The sequence below is a fragment of the Notamacropus eugenii genome, chromosome 1, assembly GCF_028372415.1.
Source record: "Notamacropus eugenii isolate mMacEug1 chromosome 1, mMacEug1.pri_v2, whole genome shotgun sequence".
Taxonomy (NCBI): Eukaryota; Metazoa; Chordata; class Mammalia; order Diprotodontia; family Macropodidae; genus Notamacropus; species Notamacropus eugenii.
In genome coordinates this window covers 233,135,086-233,154,936 of record NC_092872.1, presented here as the reverse complement: position 1 = coordinate 233,154,936, position 19,851 = coordinate 233,135,086, and the positions used below count along the sequence as shown (strand labels likewise).

At 37.9% G+C, this 19,851-nt stretch overlaps 1 protein-coding gene across 9 annotated transcripts in view; it reads right to left on the bottom strand.

Annotated features, from left to right (window-relative positions):
* The window catches only part of KCNMA1 (potassium calcium-activated channel subfamily M alpha 1), a 904,559-nt gene that overhangs the window by 163,550 nt on the left and 721,158 nt on the right, over positions 1-19,851 (bottom strand). For all 9 annotated transcript variants that reach the window (XM_072636209.1, XM_072636218.1, XM_072636155.1 and 6 more), the window contains one exon: positions 9,155-9,223. In XM_072636209.1, the coding sequence (XP_072492310.1) occupies positions 9,155-9,223 (69 nt within the window). The remainder of the gene's footprint in view (positions 1-9,154; positions 9,224-19,851) is intronic.

Here is a 19,851-nt window from a genome sequence, read left to right as displayed (position 1 = left end):
TGATCCAGGTGACCTTCTGTTCAATTGGGAGATCTCTGAGTAGGCCATTACCACAAAATAATGGTCTTGTATCACAAGAATCTCCTAAATACCCAGAACAAGACATGGTGATAGAAGGAAACTGAACCTGTGTCGTTGCTGTAATTAACACTAAATAATAGCAGAAAATCCTTGAAGATTTGACTGGTGTAGCCCTGGATATAGAGGTAGCAATGAAACTATTCACAAATAAGGGAAGCGTGGGTCTAAAATGATCACAATATTGCATACAATTATATCATGCAGCAGTACATTTACCACTTCGTGGATTAACCAAGACCTCTGTTACTCCTCTAGCTTCAATATCCAGAGAAGAGAAGGAGGGAAGAATTTGCCATAAAAGAGATAAATAAGCAATCTGGAGCTAGCTCAGTGTCTACATTCCATAGCCAACAGTATCATAGGATTAGAGATTGACAGCTGGGGAGATACCTCAAAGGCCACCTAGTCCAGCCCCTTCATTTGATAGAGAAAGGAACAGAAACCCAGGAAAAAGTGAAGTGAATTGCACCAGATTACATAGGCAGGGTATATCAGAGGCAGAATTTGAACTCGGGTCCTACTATACTATAGTATCAATGAAACTTTAATTCTTAAATACATAATTAGAGTTTCTCCCCCATAAACGTGAATTGCCACATTTGGCATTTTCAAGGGAGTTTCCAGTGCATATAGAAAGTAAGCAAACCTAAGGATGAATCAGCATTCCTTAATCTCATATCCTTGGTCTTATACTACCCTCATCATAATAGGATGAGTGGAAACAACTCATTTTGGGTACACCAATCAATCAGTCAATTGATAAGCACCTATTGAGTACCAACTAGCACATGCCAGGTACCATAAAGAGATTCATGGCTGTCTCCCCATTTGGGGAAGAAAATGGAAGTGAATGCCACAAATAGGAATAGTGTACATTTTTATCAGTGTTTATTTAGTCTAAGTGAAAAAAGTCTTTTGAGTAACACACACAAAAGGTTAGAATAATGAAGGTCAAAAGCAGAATTCTGATGTTTATCAACTGTTCAGCGAGAAGCATGTACAAAACAAGCCTCTCATATAACCTGGAGCTTCTCTCTTCCCCATATTATCTGCTTCCCTTATGTTTATCCCAATAATTGAGCCCATAGTGTCATCGGACAAGATGAAGTAAGAAGGAACAAATTTCCCATAAATGAAAAATCTCCTTTTGTTCTCTCTGTTCTTATCCTCATGGTCAAGAACAGCTAACCATGCAGTGAAAAGTTGGGCTCAGCATTCTAACAACTGCCAAGCTGACCATTTATTGTGGAGTTTTCCTTCAAGTCTATTAATGTCAAACTAGAGAGGAGGTTAATTAAAATGATTAAGGTCCGGAAGCAAATAATCTCTGATGATGTCATTGGTTACTATTGCTCCTTCTAGCCTTTGGTACTAACTAATGAGCTACCCAGGAGGTAACCAATTTGCATTGTAGGTCCTTTTTACAGGCTGAAATTTCAGGAGTATTTTATTCTACAAGAACATCTGGACATGGGCAAGCTAACTTGGACTGACTTTAGACTATGGTAGGATTTCTTCTTTATGCCTCTGAAAGCATCTTCCATAATGCAACTGTATTATTCTAGGATATACACACTCTTGTTTAGGACTGGAGATGGGATGTTTTCAATCATTTCTATGTTTTTGTAGAAATAGCATCATTTGTGGACATCTTGATTTATCTATGATTTTCCTTCAGCTTTTTTGAATGATAATCTTACCAATGAATCCTGTACTCAAGAAAAAGGGAAAAGAATTCTTGATGGATAAAAAAATATATCATCACTTCCTACCAGATTCTTCTCTTATTTAATAACTCAGTCATGATGTATGCTTAGATTCCAATGGACCAAAGTGTAAAAAAATTGCTGGGGAGTTATATAATTTCAAAGATTCTTTGAGAACACATATTTCTGAGGGTTTTTTTTTCATATTTTACCCAGATAAAAGCTTTAAGACTTCTATGTACATTCAAAATTTCCAAGGGTCTAAGAATCTAAAGGAAATTTTCATCTAACTCTTCCTTCAAAATGTAAGACCAGAACCTTAGGTTCAAGTGACTCCAAATTGGCAAGTGCTTCTTGTTCTTTGGCTGCTGTTCTTGACCTCTCAAGACTTTTTTGTCTCCCTTAAAATGAATACATAGAATATACTGATTTTGCCTATATCTCTGTCCTCTGACTGAGAAGAGAGTTTCTCTCCCTGTGGATCACTTTTCATCAGTTTTCTGCCTCTGAGATGTTAGTGACAAAAACAAAGTTGTATTCAGGTTCTGGAAAATTCCTTACTTTTCAAAGTATCAATTAAGCTAATTCTAAAAGCAACATTTTTTAAGAGCACTGTTAGCCCATTTCAGCTCTTAGGGAATATCTAATGTATACTCTTTGTTCCACGAATTTATTTTTGATTCTTCTCGTTATACAGAACATCACAAAGTATGATCTGCTTTTTTTCTTGTTCTGTTGATTCTTAGCCATTCCGCTATCCATGTCTTTGACCCTGTCCACCTGAGGAATCTTACTAAAATGGAACTTTCCTATGCCTCAAAAGGTTCTCACATTTACCCAAGAATGGAAAAGAAATGGAAAAATCATAGCCCTGCCTCTGTTATTTGGCAAAAGTCAAGGGTTTTTCTTAAATGTACTTCTTTTTATCAAGGTAGAATACTGATGGTATATCTAAATAAGTATAAACTATGAAGGTAAATGTGAACACTAAGTTCCCTGAGAAAACAGACCATGCCTTGTTTACATACTCTACAGTGTTTTGCTTGATGTTTCAGATGTAGTAGGCATGAATATATATTTATATATATACATACATACACACATATATGTATATATACACACATATATGCATATATATTCATGTATACATATATATTATCTGAGACACTTCATGGAAAATAAAAATCAAACTTTTGGAAGAGGCCACATAGATCATTTAATCCAAATCCTTGTTTTATAGATGAAGAAACTGAGGTACGGAAAAATTAAGTGATTTGCTCATGGTCATAACCAATCAACAAACATTTATTAAGCGTTTGCTATGTGGCCGGCATGGTTGTAGGTACGGGGCACACAAAGACAAAGAATTAAATGACTTTTTTCTCTCAAACAAGGACCAGAACTCAGGCTTCCATGAACCAAGTCCAGGGTCTTCCCCACCAAACAAACCATGCTAAATTCTTCAGCAGGGTAGTTGTTATTGAGAATACTCTTTAAGCCTTCATTTTTTGGTCTTAGCTAGGGGTCAGGTTTCCTTCTGATAAATTTCTTTAATAAAGAGTTGGTTTAGAAAAAAAGCAATTTTTAAATACATCATATTAGAATTCTCATGAGTCAAGCCTTGTCCCAGGAGCAACTGTATTTGGCAAAGGAAGGTGAGCTAATGGGAGCATGAGAATACTTGGGAATCCTGTCCTACTTCTCCCAAATAATATGGAGCTCACTTCAGAAGCTTCACTTAATCACTTAGGATGACCATGTACAATGAGGCCCTGAAACAACTTCCCTTCCAATTGTCCTCTTAAGTCCTATCACCATTCCAAGAATATTTTATATCATGTAATCTTCTGGAAGATGAGTATAGAATGCCTCAAATTGTTCAAGATGGAGGCGATAGACATAGCTATCTCTTGGCTTTATTCCCTACCATGACAGGAATGCATTCTGTCATTACTGTCCTTACCTCTGCCATTTAGAATCCCTAGCTTCCTTCAAAGGTTAACTCAGATACCTCAGACTTCAAAATTAGTTATTTTTTTGATATACTCACATATGCCTTCCCCTCAAATTACTTAAAAGTAATATTTAAGTATCCTCATATCTGTGTGTGTAAGCATGTACCCACACATGTTATCTCCCTCTACAAAATATAATCTCATTGAGGGTAATGACCCTATCACTTCAGTCTTTGTAATATCCTTCACAATTCCTAGACTAGAACTATCACTTAACAAATGCTTGTTAATTCACATATTGATTGGTAAGTAAAGGAATAGAACATGGTAAAAAATAAAAGCAGATTTGCAAGAGAGACAAGACCAGAACTGGATTCTGCCTATATCTTTGTCTTTCAATCATGAAGGTGATAAAAGCATAGGAATTCCATGAAAGTTATTAATCATGTTCCTAAAAATTGTTCCTAAAAATTATACAGATCTATAGCTCTTAAAGACTGGCAATCATTGGGAGGGGAAATCTCAGAGAAAGTACAAATGAAAGGGGAAAAGAAATAGCTTTCTAGATACCTTGAATATGTATGATGGGTAAGTATCCTTATAGTATAATCCTCCTTGTGAATGCAGTGTACTATTCCCCTAGGTAACATAACATGCTATCAAGCTTCATGATAATATAGTCTTCAGTATGATAGTATGTGGAAATATGCATATTAAAAATCATAAGCTAATGGGAACTAGAGAAAGCAAAAGTAAATAGCAACCATCCAAGATTGGTTCATGGTCTCCTTACAGGAAGGTTTACCAGGGCTAGTAACCCCTATCAGTTTATTATGCCCGGGGCATTTACCAGAGGTGGACACTTTATTTGAATCAGTTTTACTTCTTGGATGGAAAGCAGCTGGAGAGAAGAAGCAGGGCATACTCTGGTGTCCTAGGAAACCAACTTACAGGCTTCTTTGAGGCTTATGGTGTAACCACTTAGAAACTACTACTTTTTTCTGGGCTGTGTCATTTCTATTGTAAACCTAGACACATACTTTTACTTGCAACTCAAAAAAAAAAAAAAAAAGAAAGGATTGAGGTGGAAGACAAGTCGACGTTTCATGCCACAGCAAAATAATGACACACAAATATGATAACAAAGATTGCTCCCAGTTTGTCTGACCCAAGTATAGGTAATGTAGTTATGGATTTAGTTGCTGATAGTTTCTAAAAATGAAATAGTGTGTTTGTGTGTGTGTGTGTGTGTGTGTGTGTGTGTGTGCAGTTGTTTTTAGGGAAAGAATCACAAAATGGAAATACTTTATCCAACTGTGAAAATGTTGGGTATTTTGTTCTGGGAGCAAGCCCATCCTACTTTTGGACATGAAACATGCCTTCATCAGTACAACATGCCTTTCACCGCAAGGTAAGAAGACTCGAAAACAAGAAGTTGAGGTGCAAGCACTGCACATCCTGGAAGATTCCACTTGTTGCAGTAACTTCTCTGCAGTTAGGTCATATAACTAATGCCAAACTGACAGGAAGCCACCACTTTTTCTATACAACCAGTCAAAACCACAGAATTAGGAGACTCAGAGAAGATAAGACAAACATATGAACATACACACCCACACACAAATAAATACAAGATAGAATACACGACCAGTGAGGAAGATGAAGATTGAGAAGATGAGCAGGTGGAAGACATAATGTTATGTTCTCAACAAGATCATCCCAGAGAACACAGATAAAAGCAATTAGATTGAAAATGTTAACCAAGAAAGGTGAAAAATAAAGTCACCTAAAGTTTTTGATCATGCTTCATGCAACAACAAATAGTAGTAATACAAGACACAGTCCAATGGTGAGACTTGAAATGTCAGGTTCAGAAATATGTCAAACATACAAGGAAAAAAAAAGACACATATTTGCTGTGATAAATGGCACTCTTTCAGTGAAACGATTATGGAAACCATTCTCCAAAGAGACTTTGGAAGAAGAGTCCTGTGACTTTACTGAGTACTGTACAGGTTTTAAATTGTTTGAAATTTCACTAGCAAACAAGAACAAGGACTTGGTCTCTGTTATGCGGGTAAGGAGACATGACTATACTATAGAAGGTAGACTCTGAAAAAAGATACAGAGAGGAGATCACTGGGAATGTGGATGTGGTATGCAGACAAAATGGCATCACAAAATCTGGTGGACACATCAACACAATACAAAAACAGACAAAAATGCTAAAGAGAAAAAAATTCTTTTTAGGTGAAATATCAGTCACACCAATAGTGTCAACTGAAAATAGGATTGTTCTCCATCCCACCCACCTTCCCCTACCTTTTAAGGTTTCCTGCAAAGAAGTTAGTGCATAATCCACAAAAACTAACAAATAAAACCAGAACACCAAATGCTACCATTGATTTAGAGATATGTAACCAGGGGGCTTGTATATAAATATACATATATACATATATATATACACCAGACAAGGGTGATTATATACATATATGTATATATATACTCATATTTATATATACACAGAAAGGTAGGTGTTATCTTCCTGAATTCTTGACAAAGGGTTAGTCCTGGAGTTAGAAGGAGTGAAGGTAGAGGATTGAGGTTGGAAGGAAAGTTAACGAAGTGTGCATACCGCTTTCGGCTTCTGCAAATGACAAGAAAAAAATTTGAAATCAAACATTTTGGTAAGAAGTCAACCAACACCAGAAGAAAAACTTAAAAAAAAACACAACCTTTGCTTCAAATTCTTTGAAGAATATGATACAAAACAAGCAGTTTTGCCAAGAATAAGGACAAATAAATATGGAATGATGCTAATTGGGGGGGGGGGGAGTTATGGGGGAGAAGGAAAGAGGAGAAACAAAGGAATTAACATGGGGTAAATGTAAGGGCACAAAAGTGGAGGAAAGCAACTTTCAATCTTAATGTCTCATTAGAGCAAGGGATAATTAAAAGGAAAAGAAAAACATTATCAGGAGTTATTTTAATTTATAGCTTTACACATCCTCTATGGCTTATGCATGCTGATGAATGCCTCCGTTTTCAGATGCACTGATCCACATTCCCTTCTCCTAAGCATACATTTTCCTTAAGAGAGGAAGTACTTCCACAGTTGAGACCAAGCCATATTTGAGAATTAAATATCGTAGTTATATATAGAAAGCAAAAATAAAATGGAACAAGTTTCTTCCCCACTTTTCCAAAAATAAGATCATTTTTTTCACTGAAAAAAGATGTCTTTGTTAAAAAAAATTTCCAAATGGAGAATCAATATGAAGGTCCATTCAGAAAAACATTTCTCAAGAGAATGATAACATTTTATTGTTCTTTTCTCATAAATGTTGTGCCCACTGACCAAACTGTGAGGAAGTCATGGTCCGATTGTTTTTTTCCAGTAGAGATAATTTGCCTGCCTCAAGCCATCAGAGGTACTTTACACCCCTTGTGACCAAATGTATATATTTATGAACTCACTAGCAAGGGCATAGGATAAAACTGACAGCCAATAATTAGTACACAAACGGTGCTCAGGGTGATGGACAGTATTTCACATTTCACTTTTCTGAAGAGCGCAGAGAAGTGGGAGGGAGATAACACCAGAAATTTACACAAAGATTTACCCACTTGACAGGTAAAAAAGTTGGTAATGTGAAGAATATCATTTGCAAAAATGCTAGAAAAGATAATGTTTTCCACTTGAACACAGGGAAATCCTTGTGAAGTTATGGCCAAATGCAATTTTTAAATCTGGGAATGTTCCAACCTGTGTGCAGAGTGATATCAATCTTTTTATTTTTGCAAATAACTAAGCTTCACTTTGCCAGTCAAGGAAAAAAAAAAAGGAAAGGCCAAGGCCAATTCTACATGTGGCCCCCAAATCTACCATTTTTGGTCGATTTGGATTTTTTTAAAAAACATCATAACAATTGATCAGATCAGCCCTCAAATGTAATCTGATCAGATGGTGAAGGACAACCAAAAACATACGGATTGACCACTTTCCAATCCAGTGTTCTCCAGAACAGAGAAACAGACTCTGCATTTGGTAACTTGACATAACTAGGTCATTTATCCAAAGAATGAAAACTTGTTAATCAGATGACACCATCATGAGTCCAAATGATTCTTGGAACTGAAATGCGCTTCTAGAAAATCCCTACAAATGTTCTGGTGGGGAAGAGCGATTGACTTGTACTTTGAGGTCTGTCCTGCTCAGCAGTTCAGAATGGACCACATTGCCAATCTCCTTCCTGCTGAGGAATGATGAGAATTTCTACAAAAGGTAGGTGAGTTCTGGCAAGGAAATAATGAGCACCATCCCATTGGACAAAAGCCTTAGAATCTTGGTCATTTATGTTCTGATTCTTCCAGAAAGTGTCGAGAAGGGTTGGGAAACCAGAGAAACATCTATATTATTTCTCCAACGCACAATGCCATTTGCACGATATAGATTGTTAGTTTAATATGTCTTCAATATAATAGAGACAAGCCAGTGTGTCATGCTTTCTCCCTGCACTGAATCATATATTGACTTGGGTGTTATCTATCCCAGCCAGACCTATTCCCCCCAACAGTCTGATTTGCACATAATTAAGAGCAAAATAAATAAATAAAGAGAGCAGTCTGACTTTGAGTGCAGCTCTCCTGGCTAATTTACATGAAACTGATATTCTGCCACCTGGATTCAGGCTGTACCGGGAGAAGCGCATATGGTACACAATAGGCTCCTTGTAATTTGGATATCAAGAGAGCAGATCTCTCCCATAACCACTCTGCCCCCTGCCTGCTGCAGAAGAGCCTTGAGTCCATCTGCCGTTTCCTAGAGTTAGAATGTGTGCGTTCCTTCCTGTTGAAAGGGAGCTGAGACAAGAGAAGGATTGGGATGGATGTTTAGCTTTAGGGTAGGAAGGATGAGTCACTTGTGACTGGGCAGAGACTTTCAGTATTTGCTCTTCTCTCTCCTAAGAGGACTGGCAGTGGGGGTGGTTTACATTCTTTGGGAATTCAAAAGGTCTGTGGCAAAAACCATAATATTAGAGAATCATACATGTAGCACTTGGAGGGCCATTGGAGGTCATCTAGTCACGTAAGAGGAAACCACCCAGGAAGTAAAGTGACTTGTCTGACACATAGGTTGTAAACACTGAAGGCAGGATTTGAACCCATACTCTCTGACTCCAGAGCCAGTGCTCAATCTCCCCCTCTGTGCAAAGTCTATTAATTATAGGAAATTGGTTGGGGAATAAGAGCAGCATTAGCAGGATTCAGTAAATGTGCTCTGAAATGTTTCAGAATAGGCTGCATCAAGCTTGAAAAAAAACAAATCTCATTTAGGAAGGAATGGTCCGAGTAGTCTGGGCATACACGTTCACCATCATCACTGTCAGCCCCAGAGTCCGAGGAACTTACCGGCTCTCTCGGTTGGCGGACTTGTACTCTATGGCTATCATTAAGAGCTTTAGTTTCACAAAGCACAGTCTGCAAGAAGAAAGAAACCTTCAGGTCAGTCCTTCGGAATGATTAGAGCCATATAACAACATTGTTAAGATCTTTCCATTTACTAATGCAAACATTATCAAGGAGCATCCTCATTCCCCAGTCATTTTGACCAGGAGATGTGGGGGGGAGGGGGTGCATTATCCTTCCCCCATCACTCCATCAAACCTGCTTTCCTGCAAGCTGATAAGGCACTGGATATTGGAAGCACAAATTGCCCTTGGTGCTGGACGTCTAGACACAGAACCCAAGCTGGGATTTTGTCTAGGGATTTACACTGGGCCAGATTCATTAGTCACTTCATTTTGTACTAAAATGCTAACTGCAGGGGGAGTGAGGTATTTGGAGCAGGTGGACCTGTGATTTGGATCCTGTTCCAGACTTCTGTGTAAATGGCTCCAATTGTTGCTCAGAGTCGACCCCAGCACACATGGAATGATGATAATAATACTTAGTCGGACGTAAGTGCCCAGCATGGCTCTGCCACTCAGGATTCCATAGGAGCTCACAAGCTGAGAGGTCAGAAGAAGAGTCCTTAAGGCATCTGGCCAAATTTCTGGCTCCATGCCTTTCCCTCATGTTGAATATTTTCCTGTGTCCTCTCTATTTCTCCTTCAGTGTCTATGTGGTCTCCCTCACTGATCTCTTGACCCTGTCAACACTCCTAATCTAGACTGTGCAATTCTGAATGACATCCCTTCTTTGAATGGTCACTGTTTCACATGTGTAGGTCTTATTTCCCTAACTATGTTGTAAAAGCTTTGAGGTTGAGGCCAATGATTCATATTCCTTTAGAATTCTCCCCAGTTCCCTCACCAAATTGGATGCACCAAGGTCATTGAATTAAAATATTTGAATCAATTAAAGGAAGGAGGGCTTCGTCTTAGCTTTGGCTGTCAGATATTTTGATTTTACCATGTCACTCACTCAATTTCCCCTCTCTGCCACCAGACACAAACACACACACACACACATCACTGGTTATGTTTATAGTAAGAGTCTGGACTGGAGTGATCCTCACAGAGCTGGACATGGGTTCATTGACTCCATGAAGCTCTGGTCCTTGCTTAAGGGAATGCATTGGCAGAATATCTAAGTTGATCTCTTGGGACCCTAGAGGAGAGTGTGGAGTTATGCCAAAAAGGACTGGTAACTAGGCAAGTGTGATCCTCCTTCTCCATAGCCCATAGGAAGAAAGGAGAGACAACTTAGAATCTCTTTGGAGGGGACCTTTTTGTTGGGATGCAGCCAATGTCAACTCTACATTGGATTTCTTCTTAGAAGGTGGAGGAGAATGGCTACCATAAATGCTGCTGGGGAGGGAGAAGAGAGAAGAAGTCCTTCCCTTTCCTTACTCATGAAGTTCAAAAGATAGTTTCTATTGGCACTATACCTTTTATCAAGGGGCACGAGTATATATGACCCTTCCCATTTTGTCAAAGCATAAATGCTTGCTCCTGTGGAAAGTCAGATCTGACCATATCTCTTCCCTGCTCAGTAATACCCAATGGCTCACTAATACCTCCAGGACCAAATGTAAAATGTTCTATTTGGCTTTTAAAATCATTTTAAAACCATTCATGACCTTCCTACTTGAGTCTTCTAATACTCTGCTCCCCTTTATGTATTGTAATATCAAAGAACGTTGACCCCCTGGCTGTTTCTTAAACTCAACACCACATCTCTTGGCTTGCAAAACATATGGTCATGCATTTAGAGACATTATAATCATTTAGTCCAACCTCCCAATTTTGAAAATGAGGAAACTGAGTCCCAGAGAAGTTGTGATTTACCCAAGGCTATGAATGTAGTTAATTAAAGAGCCAAATCTAGAAACTAGGCTGATTGTCTCCTAGTCCAATTGTCATGTACCATTATATCTCCTACCTTTCTCTGGGAGTAATATACTTATAATGCATTTATTCTGTAATTTTAATAATATTTTACATAATATATAATATCATATTACAATATACTGAGGATACTTAACAGTAAATCAACTTACTGATATTTTACTGAAGTACAAAGTAGATATTCTATTTCTACTGTTTCCCTTCCTACCAAATCAATCCATTCTAATAGCTTTTTATTAGACATCTCTATATGCAAGACAATGCTAGGAATCACAAACATAAACAAGAGCAGTACCTGCCCACAAGGTTATTAAATTCTTTTGGAGGATGAAAACATGCAAATTTAAGGCAGGAGAGCAAGACTACTAACAACTAAGGGAAGCAGAAAAAGTTCTTTCTTAGAAGATGAAACATGTGCTAAGCCTTGTGAGAAGATAGGATTTTTAAAAGAAAAATCTTTTAAAAGAAAAATGTTAAAAAAATGATGTGTTCCAGGACAGTCCTATTTAAAGGCATGGAGGTGGTAAATGGCATGAAAAATTTGGGAAACAGTCAATTGATCACTAATGCTAAATGTTGTCCCTGCCTAAATAAGTAAAACAATTTGGCTGGAAAGCAAAAAAGAAAGGAATATCAGTGCATTAAGCCTACAAAGGTAAGCTGCAGCCTGGAAAGGGAGGGCTTTAAATGCCAGGCTGAGGTAATAGGGAGCCAGTGGAGTGACATAGTACAACTGTGCTTTTAGGAAGATTATTCTGGCAAAATTATAAAAATGAATTGTAACCTGGGAATCTTATTAGAAGGTTCATACTTTCTTCCCTCTCATACTACTCTCCTTTCATTCCCCACAAAGGAGACACATTTCAATTTTTAAACCTACTTTCCCTGTCTTCACAGGAAAATAAATGCATTGTCACTTCTGAAGGGACGCATTTTTCCTCCCCCATTGAAATACTTGACTCAGTTTCATACAATCCAATACATACATGTTCAAGTCAATGAGAAACTCTTTGCGTACAGACAACTGTGTCAAGCAGGACTTTGGAGAAACAAGGCATTATTTATTTCCACAGGGAAACCCATTGAAAGAATAACTCCTCAGGATTTCAGTTAGGAATGAAAACTCAGAACACTCAGATCTCAGCAGAGTTCCAGGCCACTATTTACTTGAAAACTTGTGGCTAACCAAAAAAGATTGAATTGCCCCATGGTTTCCTTCGCAGAAATCCTGCCAGAAATAATTAAGGGCACTTTTCTAAATGCTGGTATCCTCTCCTTGGGGTTCTAGAAGAGGCAGGAAGAGCTGGTGTGGAGGGTGGGACACCAACAGTGGGAAATAGATGATGAGAGTAGCTAAAACAATGAAGTTTAAGTTCAGGACTGAGGAAATGATACTCCTATGTCCTATTAGCCCTGGGCAGAATTGCTCTAGCTTGGCTTTATGCAAGTGTCCCAAAAGTTTTAGAGCAGCTTTAAGTTATTGTTCAAAGACTTTTGGGACACCTTGGATAGCTCCTGAAAGGATGATCTTTCCAAATTCCCACAACCCAGTGATCACTGGGCTAGCTGTGATTTCCAGAAAATCATTCCCACTCTTTGCTATTTATACCAGCTGCTGTGATACATACTAGACTGGGTAAGATAGAAATGACCCCTGCTTTTTATGAAGAATGAATCTAGGATCGACTGACAAGGATAAAAATGATAGACAATTAAGATAAAAATCAGTCCAACAAGATGGCCATAGATCTTGCATATAAACAACAGCTAAATGATTTTTATTGGGAGAATTAGCTAATGAAAGGGCATACATTAGGACAGAGGGGATTTGGAAGTTGTCCCCTTCTACTTATGTAGTACAGGAAATAAACATTGACAAGCAAGAATTTTAGCAGTCACTTGAAGGACTGAAGAGAGGTAATATTTTGGTTGAGTTCAAGAAGTGGATGGAAGATACTTTAGAACATTACATAGTCAACAAGCACTTATTAAGTACCTAATGTATGCTATGCATTTGTAGGCAAAAGCAATCAGTATTTTCTGTCAAGGAGCTGCCAGTCAGTGGAGAAGACAATATGCAAACAGCAACATTCAAACAAGACATACAGAACAAGTTGGGGATCATTTCAGAGGGATAATTCAAGGTTAAAGAGTTCTGGGAAAGGCTTCTTGCAGAAGGTAGGATTTTACTGAGATCTGAAGAAAGCCAAGGAAGCCAGGAGGGGGACAGATAAAGATTATAGACACGGAGCCAGTGAAAATGCTTGGAGCTGAGGGAAAGGAGTCTTGTGGTTGAGGAACAGGATGGAGTCCAGTGTCACTGGATTTCAGGGTACATGGCAGAAGTAAGGTTTCAGAAGACTAGAAATGTTGCGAAGAGTCAGATAACAAAGGGCTGTAAAAGCCAAATGGAGGATAATGTATTTGATACTGCAGGGAATAGAAAGTAACCAGAGTATTTTGAATAAGGGAATGGCATAGTCAGACCTGTGATTTAGGAAGATCAATTTAATAGATGAATGGAAAATCAACCAGAGTGGAAGGAGACCTGAGGTAAGAAGGATCCTCCCCTCCCCCAACAAACTATTACATTAGTCCAGGAGTAAGGGGATGACTGCGCCAGGGTGGCGTTAATGTCAAATGACAGAAGGGGGTACACAGAAGATAATGTTATAAAGGTAGAAATGACAGGTCCTGACAACTATTTGGATATGGGTGTGAGAGGGATGAGAAGGAATGAGGAGTTGGGAAGGACACTTAGTGCGAGAAGTTGGGTGACTGTATATATTTGATTTGTGCATAGTTGCCAAAATGGTTAGTAGGTTACCAAGATAAATGTAAAAGTGTAAAGAAGCTCCCAGGTGCTCTTGGGTTCAAGTCTCTTGGCCCAGATGAATGACATCCTGGGTAATGAAAGGACTGGCCTATGCGATTGCTGAGCCACCATTTGAAAGATGGCTTTGAAAGATGCTAGAGAAACAAAGATGTACCATGAGATTAAAGAATGGAAAATGCTGTATTATTTTTTTAAAGGAAGAGAAAACAATTTGCAAACTCCAGGCCAGTGAACTTTAATTGGAAAAACTATGGAATATAGAAAGAGAAAGGAAGTGGGAAGAGAATAGGTATTTTATATACATTTATTATGTACAAGGGACTATACTAAGCACTTTAAAGATATATTATGTCATTTGATCCTCACAACACCCCTATGAGATAGGTGTTATAATTTTCCCCATTTTACAGTTGATCCAACCAAGGCAGAGGTTAAGTAATTTGCCCATGGTCACACCCCAAGTAAACATCCAAGATCGGATTTGAACTCAAATATTCCAGGCCCAGTGTTCTACTGCTATTTTTTAAATAACATTTTATTTATCCTAATTACATGTAAAAATTTTTAACATGATGTAAAATTTAACAAAATTTTTAAAAATTTTGTGTTCAAAACTCTCTTTCTCCCTGCCTGCCCTCCTTCCTGAGACAGTAAACAACCTGATATACGTAATACATGTGCAGTCATACCAACCATACTTCCATAGTATCTACAGTTATTTTTAAAAGGATTTTTTAGTGAACATATAAAAAGACTGGGGTTATTACAAAGAACTAGCATTGCTCACTTCATCAAGAACAGGCCATGACATACCAACTTCATTTCCTCTTACAATGGGCTCCTAAATTAGGAAATCAAGGGAACAGTTTATGTTGATTTTTAGCAAAGCATTTATTAAGCCTCTACTAACATTCCTGGAAGTATGTTAGGTGTTGGAAAACATTCACTGGCCTCTAGGAGATAAATTTTATAGTCTTTCATGATATCACCATGGAAAAGGTGATGAGAAGTAGGGTAGGCAATAATTTAAATTACAAGGATTCAGAATTGATTGAATGACCATACCCAAAGAGAAGTCATTCATTGTGCAATGCTAACTTGGAAAGACATTTTCAGTGTAGTGGCCCAGAAATCTATGCTCAGCCCTGTGCTTTGTAACATTCTCATCAGTGACTTGGATAAAGTCATAAATGACACACTTATCAAATTTACAGTTGGCACAAATCTAGGCAGGAGAACTAGTGTACTGGATGACAAAGTCGGGATTTTTTAAAGCCCAGAACATTGGGCTAAATTTAATAAAATGAAATTTTGTAGGGATAAGGATATATTTTACACTTGGGCTCAATCAATTTTATAAGTAAAACATGGGAGGAGTATAGCTGGACAGAAGTTCATCTAAAAACAATCTGGGGCTGCAGATTTTGTGGGACTTCAATTTTAATGTATTACAATTTCAAAGTAAGTCTACAGTGGGAAATGGCAGCTGAGAAATCTAGTGGAAACCGAGGTTGCCTTATGAGAGGCCTGGCATCCTGGTACCAGAAAGGTGACAGCATAGCTGTATTTTGCCCTGGCTGGACCACATCAGTGGTATTGTACTCTTCTCCAGAAGCCACATTTGGAAAGGACATTGGTAAGCTGAAATGTATCCAGAAGACCCAAGTAGTGAAAGACTTGTCCTGGGATTGGCTAAAGGAACTGGGAAGGTGTACCCCAGACAAGAAAATACTTAGGAGGATGTGATACATGCCATCAAGTATCTGAAGCGCAACCCGTTAGTTGATAAAATAAATTTGTTCTGTTTGGCTCCAAAGGGGAGAACCAGAAGTAATACGTAAAAGTTGCAAAGGGAGAAATGTGGACTTGATAGCAGGAAAATCTTAATAATTAGAGGAACTCAAAAATAAAATGAACTGCCTTAAAAAGCAGGGTATTTCCCCTCACTGGAGGTCCTCATGCAAAAACTAAATGGTCATTTGTCAGACATATTGTAGAGGAAGGCTCCTAAAGAGGTCTGGGTTGGAGTAGTCTTGTTCTGGGGTTCCTTCCACTTCTTTGATTTCACAGTTCTCCCTTCTCTATCCATGTTACCACCATTGTATGAGGAGTGGGGTAGTAACATTAGGCAGAAGTTTGGCTTCATGATTACACTGGCAGATTGGCAGCCTTTAATTCCTGCTTTTTTTTTTTCTTCCAAATGACATTTCCCAGTATGTCCAAAGAGTTGTGGTTGGTTGCAAAATAATTACAGGGGAAAAGAAAAGAGTTTTTAGAAAAATGTCACTTGTCACAAAAAGGTCTTAAACTGGCAATCTGCAATAAAACTGTTGTAATAACAAGTTAGATCACTTTCTTGATAATTATTAAGTAGAGCTCTACCCAATTTGACAATGACATTATACAAAGCTTTCTTTTTTCTTTTCCCTTTTTTTTACTGCCAACATCATCTGTTAACTACAGTAGTTTCAACACAGATGTTCCTGAACAAAGGCTCTTAAGAAACCGAGCCCAACTGTTTCTACCTACCCAGAGGGAAATAAATTGTTCTCACCATTACATCGGCCCTTTGGACTAGAAAGATTACTTGCTGACACAAATTAGACAAGGAAACCTGCTGTAGATTTTGCACCATCCAGTGCACAATAAAATCAATGTGTTCAAATGTAAAGATGGGATTTGTGGTGGTTGCAGAGGCTGCATCACGCAGTCTTACGCAGAGAGGGCGGACAGCTTTGAGGATGTCTTCCAAATCCTAACTGAGACCAACATCTTCAGCCTACTTTCATTTAGCCAAAGGAAACTTGGAATGTTCAACTGAGTCTTAGAACCAAAGGAGATGTCAAAGTAAGTAAATTGAGACACCAGATTGCCTTTAGGATAAGATGGCTTTAGGATAAGGAAGCCAAAAAAAAATCAAATGCTCACATTTTTAATTAATATTCCATTGATATGGAAACATTCACTAAAATAATAGAGGGGTATATTTAGGACTTCGAGAATGCTGTCTTATTATAAAAAGTTGTTTTTCCTAAAAAAAAATAAGGTGTATTTAAAGATGGAAAGTGATGGCAGGAAAAGTTTCCATTCTTTTTCCAATCCCTCTACCATTTAATAAAAATAAAAATAGCTTATGTAGTGCTTACTGTGTGCCAGGCCCTGTGATAAGTGCTTTAAAAATTATTACCTCATTTGATCCTCACAACAACTCTCAGAGGTGCTTTTATTATCCCCATTTTACCATTGAGGAAACAGATAAATAGAGGTGAAGTGACCTGTCCAGGGTCACACACCTAGTAAGTGTCAACACTCCATCCACTGTGCTATCTCACTGCCCATATAGAGAATTTATGAATGGGTATCCTGGTTCTTTACAATATGTCTATGATACTTAGAAGAAAAAGCTTGGAATAATGACTGAACTTGACAGAATGCATATAGAAGAAATATGTGCTGGAGATAACAATTTTAAAGTCACTGATTGATCAGGGCTCAAGATTTCTCAAAGAGGGAAAGATTCTAAATGAATGGTATTACTATAAAACAAAAGTGACTAGAAAACCATTAGCAACTCCTGATCCATATATCTTATCTCTATAACATTTATTAGGACAGGGTATTTGTGGATGGATCATATCTTTGATGAACACATGCAAAGGAAACAGAATATTTTTCATGATATTAAACCTTTACTGTTACACAACTGAATGAGGCATGTAAAGAAGACCCCCTTGTCTTTATTTGCCTTGGTAGAGCAAACAACAGCCCTAAAGACCTCTCCTTGAATAATATGTCTCTAGGATAAGAAGCAATTGCCAATTATTGAATATTCCTATTTCAGAAAAATTCAGATTTCAAGAGATCTAGTGAGCAATTGAAGGATGTATGGGATATATATATATATATAAAAGCTGGCTATAGCTTATTACCAACAATGATTTATGCATGAAAAGAGATACAAAAGATATAATTAAGAACTTGTAAGATTAAAAAAGTAGTAAGACTAAGGGACAACTGTAATGAACGATTATGAGTACTGTACCCAATAGGTAGGCTATGATCTCAATAATATGACTAACACCTACATGAACTATTGAAACAATCAGAGGAATTCTTCTATGAGGTTGGATAAAGCATCTATAAAGAATTTATGAGAAGACATGAATAAGAAGAGCACCTGATGAGAAGTACTGAATCAATTATACCAGTCCCTTGGAAACAGTATACACAAGGAGAAGTTCATGTTATTTTTAAATTGTTTTTTAGTCATGCCCAACACTTCCTGGTTCCATCTGGGGTTTTTTTGGCAAAGATACTGGAACAATTTACCATTTCCTTCTTCAGATCACTTTACAAATAAGGAAACTGAGGCAAACAGTGTTAAGTGACTTGCCGAGGGTCACACAGTTGGTAAGTGTTTAAGGTCAGATTCGAACTCAGGAGTCTCTGATTCCATGCTCATGGTTCTATTTACTATATCACTTAGCTGCCCCTAAGCTCATAGATCTATCTAAATAACAAATTGTGATGTTACATACTTAGGTGTTATATAATCCAGTGATACAGCACAGGTAAAAATGCTTTGCAAACTCTAAAGGACAACATCAACATTAGTTAGAATTAACTTTTAAAGCCTCAATCTATCTTTCCAGCCATTTGCAAGTTCTTTGATTCAGCCAAATTGGCCTCTTCCCATGGCAACTGTGGCACTCTGTTTTCTGTCTCAGAGGTCCTCAATGGGCCCTCCCATTGACCTGGACTGTACTCCCTCCTCACCTCTACGTCTTCTACTTCAAGACTTAGCCCACAGACCACTTTCTACATGAAATCTTTGCTGATCCCTCCAAAAGGGTCTTGAATTTAAGTATTTTGTAAGTTTGTACATATATATTTATTAATTTTATTATACACAGGTGTGTATATGTGTGCATATATTATATACATATATGTGCATGAGTATAATATATGTATGTGTGTATGCATATACATGTATATGTGTATATGCATGTGTGTATATACATATACATACATATGTGTATATATATATAAAAAACACACATACATCTGTGTGCTTGCCTCCCCCACTAGGACATAAGTTCCTTGTGAGCAGGAATTATCTCAGTTTTTGTGCTTCTATCCCCAGTACTTAGTGCAATGCCTGATACATAGTAGGCTCTTAATAAATACCTATTAATGTGATAACCCCTCAAGATTATTCCCAAGAACTCCAAATGGTTATATACTTTCATGGTCAGACACCTGCTATGCCACTTTCCCATGGTCGCACCGGTGACATATGTCAGAGCTGGGCCCTGAGTACAGATCTTCCTGGCTTTAGAGCCAGCTCTTCATTCACTTTGCCCTACTGCCTCTCAACATTTCTAATGGGGATATCAATAACTCTGTCTTGGACCTAGGCAATAGTTCTTTAGAGAAAAACCTCCAACTCTCTTTGTCCATTGAATTGGGGAGGGATGAGGAGACAAAATCTTAGGTCTCTTTTCCATGCCTAGTGAATTAAATAGAAAAAAAGATCTGTCTCTTTGTCTCTGTCTCTCTGTCTCTCCCCATCTCTCTCTCTCTCTCTCTCTCTCTCTCTCTCTCTCTCTCTCTCTCTCTCTCTCTCTCTCTCTCTCTCTCTCTGTTGCACCTTCATTCATATAGAAAATTCTGTCCTTTAGCAAATCACTGACTGAAATAAGCTCCTACTTACACAGGCCCCAGCTATTCCACATCCAATTAGAATTTTAACTACCCTATCAGCTGCAGAGGGACAGAGACAGACACCATATTTTAAATACATCTTTTGTCCTAATCCCCTCTGAGCTGTAAAACCTAATACAATTAAGCTTTTATACTTTGCAGGTGATGAATGACTGACTAATATGCTCTCTGTGAGATTCGGTACCTGGAACATGATG